Source organism: Aphanomyces astaci (genome assembly GCF_000520075.1).
Source record: "Aphanomyces astaci strain APO3 unplaced genomic scaffold supercont1.84, whole genome shotgun sequence".
In the NCBI taxonomy this organism is placed as follows: Eukaryota; Oomycota; class Saprolegniomycetes; order Saprolegniales; family Verrucalvaceae; genus Aphanomyces; species Aphanomyces astaci.
In genome coordinates, this window is record NW_009798347.1 from 33,862 (window position 1) to 42,456 (window position 8,595).

Sequence of the window (8,595 nt, forward strand, 5' to 3'; positions counted from 1 at the left end):
TGGGGGGTGTTTTGCATGGTCGCGTAGTTTTGGACGTAGTCCCAGTACGGAAGGGTGAGGCACTTGTATTGGCCCCCGAGACTGCGCAGCATGTTCTCAAACCCGAGGAGGAACTTGCGATGCCAAAACAGAAACACGCACGTGCCGTGCGCCTCGCGGTTGCCCATTTGTTCTTGGTGAATGAGGACAAACTTTTGGTACAGGCCACGATCCATGGCGATCTCTATCGCGGACACGAACGTTTCTTTTTCGGCAGCGGTGAGTGTATCCCAGGACTTTCGAATACGGGGACAGGAAGGATCAGAGGTGGGTGCCGGCGTTGGCTTGGCAGTAGACGCAGGAGTAGTGGCTGGTGTACGGGCTGGTGTACGGGCTGGAGAAGGCTTGGGGGTAGTGACCGGAGTTGAAGTTCGAGTGGGTTTGGGGGTAGGCTTGGACGTAGTGGTCGCTTTTGGCTTTGGCGTTGGGGCTCGTTTCGATTGCAGCCCTCCCGAGTTCCCTTCAGGCAACCGGACGAGTGCTCCTTTGGACGCAGTGGTCACTGTTGGCTTTGGCGTTGGAGCTGGTGTCGATTGCAACACTCCAGACTTCCCTCCGGGCAACGGGATGACTTCTCCTTTGGCCGACTTTAGGTAGCACACGCCGTCGAACCAGTTGAACGCCTTGCACCCCTTGGTGGCTTTGCAGTCACTGCAACACTGCCCTGGATCCGTTTGGTCGGTGGCAGCAATGTCGTTGCCAACCAAGTCGACATCAACTAGTACGGTGCATGTTTGGGCGAGGGTTTGTACTGCTGCCAGCACCGAAAGCGCCACAACGATGCAGGCGTGAGTCGAAAGGACCATGGCGCGTTGGCGATTGTAAGATGAACAATGCAAGATTTGGACGACCAAGTTCCGAATGGGTGTATTCACAGTTTTGTGGTGTCGTTCATTGGTGTTTTGATTATCTTGTTTTTGGTAGTTGCAAAGTACGCACACATGGAGTTGTATTTGAATCCCATACGAATCTGTTGCAATATCTTGACGATTTAATTGGGTGAGATGAAACATATCCAAATGTTCTTGTCAGAGTATGGTTCCTGGAGCACTCGCGTAAAAGCCCGTCGTCAGGGCCAGATAAGCTTATTATCAAATCGACTCGGAACTGGAGCCCTTGGCGAATGTCGTTAGAGAATAGATTAAAGAACCACCTAAGCCAATCAAATCACGTCCAGTCGAATTTCTACCAATTCAAACGCTTGATTCCGCCCAGTCCCTCGGCATTAACAGTAAGCAAAAGCTTATCATGGTCATAATTTCATGTTTACTGTAAGCCATTTTCCCCCTCCACCGAAATATATGGTACACATTGCATATAGTTATTGGTGGTGCTGACGTATGTATGTAGAGGTGCGTGCAGTATTCGTTCAAAGTTCATCTGCTTGGGTTGTTGCAGGTAATGCATCAATTGTTGACACTTTTTTGGTCGAATTTTGGACCGGACTTCATACCGGTATTTCTATACCGTGAAGCGTATATAGTTTTAGACAGCCTTTTAGTTTTAGACACCCCAAAAGGTTCTTGAATATAGAGTATAAAGGTGTTCCCCAGTACCTCCCCCACAGAATGCCTCTTATAATACATATTACCTCTACAGCCTAATAGAATATTATTTTTCGGAGTTTATTTTGCCGCCAAAGCATTGTGCGGCGCTTTTTGACACGTCAATCGACAACCATGGCTGACGTCCACGAGGAGGCGCCAATGCGTCGCAAAGGACGCCCACCTTTCAAATACGGCAAGAAAGCTCATGTGCGGCTCTTCAAGAACAAGACAGTCGACTATCACCACCGTATGAACGCCATTCAGCGTGTCGCCGAGGTTGGGATGTCTGCCTTCCTGGACGGCTACTGCGTCAACGCATCTCCAACTCAACGCGAACGACTAGAAAGAAAGTGTATGGATGGATTAAACAGAAGGATCGCATCCAGGAGATGGCCACAGAAACACGGACGTCGCGTCTCAAATGCGCTCGATCTCGCGGAACTGGAACGACACTGCCACCCGCCGAAGAGGAGCAGCTGGCCCACTGGGTGCTCGGTATGTGGAAGGACGGCATCCCTGTTACCTACCACATGCTTCGCGTCATTGCACTGGAGACGGCGATCGACTTGGGACTCACTGAAGACGAGTTCAAGGCTGGTTGGCACTGGGTTCGTGGCTTCAAGCGCCGCCATGGTCTGTCTCTTCGCGCAAAGACGAGGACCGGCCAAGATTCCAGCCAGGACGGGACAGCTACCCTTGCTGAGTTCTCTGAGCGCGTGCTCATGTGCGCCATGGCCAACGACGTCGATGTGATCTACAACGCCGATCAGACTGCCGTCAACTACGAGTACCTACCATCGAAGACCCTCAGCCCGACGAAGGACAACACCGTGTGGATCAAGTGCGGTGCGAAGACAAAAGAGCGCGCGACTGCAATGTTGCTGGCGGACACGACCGGGAAGAAGCACCCCCTCTTTCTCGTGATGAAGTCAAAGAAGTCCAAAATTAAGGAGGTTGTCCAGGAGAATCTTACCACGCGACAAGGCTTCGGACGTCAAGTGTGGGCTACCGTTGAGCCACTGCAGGAGCGCCATGGCTGCCGCATGTTCGGAAATCCCACGGCTTGGTGGAACTCGGGCTTGTCGTTGGCATTCCTGGAATACCATTTCGCTAGGCGTGAAGGCGGCAATCGTCCCACAAGAAGGTCATCCTCTTGTGGGACGATTTACGGATGATGTCGTGGCCTACGCGGAGTCCATCAACATCATTCTGGAGCGTGTGCCACCGCGTTTTATCTGGTGCTGTCAACCTGCCGATGTCGCATGGATTCGTCCTCTCAAGACGAACCTGCACGATCGTTGGCTTGTGGAAATCCGGCGGCAGCTTCGGAACAGCAAGGCTGCCAACCACAACCTCAAGCTCGCGGGTCCATCGAGATCTACAATGGTTGAGTGGATTACTGGGACATGGAACGAAGTACCTGAAAGCGTGATTTTGAATGGGTTTCGCAAGTGCCAGCTCGTCGACGGAGCTGTCGTTGAGGTGGTTCTGCCGGGGGATAGTCTGGACGTCGGTGACATTGCTGATTTGATGGCTGACTCTGCCGTCGAAGAGACCATTGATCCAGCTCTGGATATTGACGCCATCGATGCCATCAGCTCACCTGAAATTGTTTCGTTGTAGATAATGTATTATCTTACCATTTGTATGAGCTATTTTATAATGTTTCCCTTTGTTGTCTGATACCCCTAACGTTTTATAATGATCCACTCCAAATACCAACGATTTCCAATTATCCGAAAATTCAGAGTCTGGATAATTGCCCCGTAGGTGTCTAAAACTATAAACGCTATACGGTAGCTCCTGAACTAGAACGAATATTTTAATTCTGAGAGTGTCATAAGAAAATATACAACGAATCAATTTTCTTTGACGCATCAAGTAGAACAGTTCAATATCACTTCAGATTTGTACCGAATTTAATTACTTTGCTCTAAAACGTCATTGCTTTTTTCTAATTATGACACTGGTAAAAGAACTTGATCTTTGTATGTGGTTAATAAAATTTGCAAAACAACATGATCCTAAATAAAATTGAATGCAAACGAGCTTGGTTTCCTCTAACAACGACCAGTTTTCCTCCATCCAAGATGTCGTCGCCATGATCTCTACGGACAACCCGGCAGGAAACAGCCCGGTACAGCCCCGTATTTGCATGGATCCCGACGACGAAACTATGGTGATTTCGCGTTGAAGTCGTGAGATGGAGGCCTGGAGCTCCTGGTGATTTCCGTTCGACGTCGAAGAGGACTGAGTCCGGGACGTGTTCCGGGCGGGTCTAGTCGGCGTCGACGGAGCAACCGGTGTCGTCTGGGGGACCCATCGGAAACCATCCGTTCGTCTCTCGATGTCCACATCTCGCTCAATTAGGTACTGCAGGCAGATTTCGATAGTCTCACGTCGAACAGAGGCTCCCCGGAGGCACGCGGTCACTTCCGTATCGCTACATCCATTGATCATCATAACCACGACCCTATTGGACTGCAACCCAGCCTCCCGGGAGGCGTCCGCGATCCGCCACGCATACTCCGGGACGGTTTCCGTAGACTTCGGGTGGGAGTTGTCAGCAATCTCGGCCATCTTTCCACTCAGTGTCTTCTGAATGCACTCCTTCCGGAAAGCCTCCCAAGCCTCCACCCATGAGAAAGGCTCGCTGTCACGGCACCGGCGAGCCCACCAGTCCTGGACGGAAAGTACCACTGGATGTCAGGCGGTCATCGAAGATTCAAACGACCTGGGTATCGTTGAGCCCATACCTCCTTTTTGATGGTGTCGAACTTCGCCAGAAAATGTTCCAAAGGGATAGTCCGGTCACACTATCGAACTTGGGCGCGTACTTCCGAGCATCGGACATGGCCTGACGTGAAGGCGAACGGGGCTCCAGGGGTGAGTTGGGCTGTCCGTGACCAGTGACGTCTCCTCCGGGTCCGCCTCCCGGAGGGCAAGGGGGACCACCGTAGTACCCGCTGGATCCTCCACCACTAGGAGGTCCCGGAGGGTCACCTCGGCCCCCGAAGGGTCCACCATAATTACCCCAATTCGAGCCACTTCCAGGGGGTGCGGAAGGATTCGTTCGACCTGAGTAACCACCCCCGTAGCCGCCCCGGGACTGTGACCTTCCACCACCGGGATCCGGACTATAGGAGGCCGGAGGGGCAACCCCGACCCGGTTTCACCTGGGGATGGCTGCGTGTACCCTACTCCGTGCGGCTGGCCATGGGCCGCTGAGGACGGATACGAGTCGGCATCGCGGTTGGATCGCGACATGGGAGATGCCGTCGGCACAAACGGTAGCGACGTGGTGTCCCGGACCGTAAACGTCGGTGGCATCCGGAGCGAAGCTGATTCTGTCAGCACCTCAATCTGCGGCATAAAACAGGTTTGGTCGAAGGCTCGGTGAGGCGTAGATGTGTTTAAGCGGGTGGCCGGGAGCAAGGGCGCCGTAGTAAACGTAGTATGCGTGATCCCGATTCCTTTAGACGGGGACCCCATCCGGGACAGAGTCGGGATCCCATATTTCGCGTACGGGGCATTGTACGTCTTCTGGGGTGTCCTTTGCTGGAGTTCCACAGCTCTTTGTTCCGCTTGTAGCTGGACCCGCTGGCGTTCCAACTCTGCATACTCCTGGCTCAGGGTAGGTCCTGGACCGACCGTTCCCTATCCCTCAACTGCAATTTCTCCGTTTCCAAACAGGTGCGCGCTTCCTCTACTTGTCGCAGCACCTCTTCATTGGCGTGCCTCTCCCGTTCGAGCTGATCCCATACCCAGGACGGGGGGTATTCTCCGGACTGAGTGCGTTCTTGAGTAAGTGTCACGAACTGATCCTGGACCAACTGTTCGGCGTCCTGTTCCGAAAGCTGGGTCTGTTTGTACCGATTCTGCTCGGTCAGGATAGACACCTAGTTCTCGGGCCGTCTCTTCGCTCTCCAGGAGTCGTCGATGCTCTTCTTCCCAGACTCGTTCCATCCCTTGGCGTCGCTGTACTTCCTCCTTCAGACTCTGTGCCCGTTCCCGTAGGGCTTCGCCGAGGTCCTTCTTTTCCTATTCCAGGATCGGGCAATTTACAAAGACGGGCGTTCGCAGACTCCCGGAAAGAGAGGTCCCGGAGGGCGGCTCGGAGGGCCTCCTCTACCGACTCGAGTTCCGAAGCCTTCGACTGGGCCTCGCCCTGGGCTGAAGCCAGGTCCCGGTCGTACTGCGACTGGAGTAGACCCCCCTCGAGTTGTCCTCATCACGGACAGCTTCCCGTACTAGATAGATTTCCTCATGATGGCTCCGCTTGAGGGTCCGGAGTTCTTCCCGGAGACTGGACATGGGGCCGTCGTGATGCAGATGGTCCCCCCGGCGGCCCACTTCGAGAACCCGTTCCGCATCCTTCTGGACCCGGGACAGTACTTCTTCATGCAGACGGCGGGCCACCAGGAGTTCGGAATTCTTGTCCCGTATCAGGAGGGCTTCACGTTGGTCCCATTTCAGAGCCAGTTGTCGTTAAGTTCCCGGGTCCGGTCATCCCACGAGAGAGCATTCTTTTCCGCTTCCCGAAGCAGAGCATCATTAGCTTCGTTGGTTACCTGAGTCCGGGCAACGTCCAGCTCCCGAGTATAACAGTCCCAAGGTAGGTCAGGGCCTTTTGGAACTCATCCTGACGGCGACTTTCATGGGTTTCCGCGGCCCGTAGCAATCCTTCGGCCATCTCTACCAACTGGCATTCCTGAACACCCAGTAAACAAGCCCGGTCCTCGTTGGCTTGTTGGAAAAACTGTAGGGACGCCGTTCGTTGTTGCTCTTCAATGCCCCGATGAATTCTTCATAGGCCTTCTGGATGTCCCGTATCCCTCCGGTGGCCACCATGATCGTGGCTAAGATGGTATTTCCTGGTATTCTGGGACCGTTCCAGGTAGGCGTTCCGGTAGGCGTTCCTGATACCATACACCCGTACCCCTCTTGGACTAGGGAGGTGTATCCGGGAGCTGGAACATGTATCGAATAGCGCTCTAAGGTTTCGGCGTTGGACTCACGACCGTCGGTGTCAGTTCTGGCCAGGGTCAGGGTCGGACCGTCGGTACCGGTTCTGGTCAGGGGAGTCGTAGGCACTAAGGCCAGGTCTGCCGCCGATGCCAGCGCCGGTCTCTTCAACGGTGACCGCGTCTCTGGACGGTCGGTCGGGGACGACACGTCTGGTGACCAGTCAGCTTTCCGCTTCCGTCCCGGAGTCTATACTCGTGCGCCGTCATCGTCTTCCAACGGGACCAGACCCATGGCCAGAGGCTTCTTTCGTAGTAGGCGTTCGCTGTCCAGGAGTCCAAACTCCGGGGCATCTCCCACCAGACGACGTGATTGGCGCACCGCTGTCGTCGTGAGTTCTTCTGTCGACATCTTTCCTTTCTTCTTCCGCGCTTCCTTTGCAAACACCTACCCTGCTGCTGCCGCGGCCGATCCAGGTGTTCATGCCTACGTGAATCGACTGTTAAAGAGGATTGCCGTATCGTCGGGGCTAACGCACGAACTGACGTCACACAACTTTCGACACGGAGATGCCCAGCATGCCAATGGTCACAGCTGCTTGAGTACGTAATGGATCTTTGATCGTGGAACCTATCATCGACAAACAAGGCTTTCGCGTACATTTTTAACAAGTCAGCAGAAGACAAAAAGATTGCAAAGATGTTGAGCGGCAGGACTCCTACCGGCAATGTTGTCGTACCTGACCTTTCAACACTCGATCCGGCATCCTGCTTTGCTGTCGTTCGTGTCCAAGCTGTGGCCTTCCAAAACTGTGTTGGGCTGGCACACCCCAATTTGTTGATCAAGCCGGCGGTGCTAGAAATATTAATGGCGAAGTTATTGTGGCACTTACCTTTCTTGATGCAATCGTGTCCCCATGGTCCTGCTATGGCGAGGCTTGCGCAAGCGGCAAACGCTGCTGGTTTCACCGTTGGAAATCATTTGGCGTGGGCGGCATCCATTGAGCGGCCACAAGAAGCCGTGGTCGAAACACCGCACCAAGAGCTAGGTACACGTGCGAACGACACCATTGCGCAGCAACAAGCCGTGATCCACGAACTAGTTGCCATCAACAAGGCACTTGGCCTACGTGTCGCTGCCGTTGAAGCACACGTCGGTATTGGTGCGGCTCCAGCACCTCCCATCGCCATGCCATCGCACGAAGACGAAGCCACTGTCCCATCGAAACGCCACAAGGCAGCCGCCACGTCCTTGGCAGACTTGTTGTTCGAGTGGTACGCTCGAGATCCCCCTATGTGACAGGTTGGCGCAGACCGCAAGAAGAAATCCGAGGCGAAGTTGGTCGTTGGCTTCATGAAGCTTTTCCTCCACGACGGTCTTGAGTTGGATCCTAATGCACCATCCCATCGCGACGATGTCTAGCGCTTCGGATCGCTCGCCGACCAATGCGTCTTGAGTTTAGTACACGACATTGCGCCAAATCATCGCAGCAGTGGGTCGTTACTGCGTGTCCTGCGCGAGCAACACCGCATCGGGGCACTCAATACAATCATTGGGTTGCTCAATGCAAAAGTCGCACAAGGTGGAATCAAAGACCCGACTCCAATTCAACATGTAGCCACCACCTTAGTAGTCGACAACATATAATATATAACAATGACTGGACTTGAACCAGCACCTCTAGTGTTGCCACTAGTGCTCTCCCTAAGCTACATCGTCGGAAGGTCAAATCGGGCAAACAAAAACATACCATTCATACAATATCATAACTCATCACGAACACAAGTATAAAGAAATGGGGAAGACATGGTTTCACCACGTCGTGGTAACGGAGCGTTCCTGAAGTGGTCACGGGTCAGGCATCTCGTGGACACCACTCGAACATTGTATCGGCACGGCATTGGACACGGGAATGGGGTAGACATGGCGCAGATATCGACACGGGCTGGTCATGGGTAGGCACTAGGAGGACAAGCATCGGGGCAGACACTTCGTGGACAGGCACTGGACGGACATGACGTAGCGCTGGGTGGACATCGGGCTC

At 53.8% G+C, this 8,595-nt stretch overlaps 3 protein-coding genes across 3 annotated transcripts; 1 reads left to right on the forward strand and 2 right to left on the reverse strand.

Annotated features, from left to right (window-relative positions):
* Positions 1-300: 300 nt before the first annotated feature.
* H257_16313 (hypothetical protein) lies at positions 301-845 on the reverse strand (the record flags this gene model as incomplete). Its single annotated transcript, XM_009844689.1, has 2 exons — positions 301-499; positions 589-845. 2 exons carry the CDS (start codon positions 843-845, stop codon positions 301-303), a joined length of 456 nt encoding a protein of 151 aa, XP_009842991.1.
* A 3,552-nt stretch (positions 846-4,397) lies between these two features.
* H257_16314 (hypothetical protein) lies at positions 4,398-4,916 on the reverse strand (the record flags this gene model as incomplete). Its single annotated transcript, XM_009844690.1, has 1 exon — positions 4,398-4,916. One exon carries the CDS (start codon positions 4,914-4,916, stop codon positions 4,398-4,400), a length of 519 nt encoding a protein of 172 aa, XP_009842992.1.
* A 996-nt stretch (positions 4,917-5,912) lies between these two features.
* Positions 5,913-7,850, forward strand: H257_16315 (hypothetical protein; the record flags this gene model as incomplete). Its single annotated transcript, XM_009844691.1, has 3 exons — positions 5,913-6,086; positions 6,577-7,153; positions 7,231-7,850. 3 exons carry the CDS (start codon positions 5,913-5,915, stop codon positions 7,848-7,850), a joined length of 1,371 nt encoding a protein of 456 aa, XP_009842993.1.
* Between the last annotated feature and the right edge of the window lie 745 nt (positions 7,851-8,595).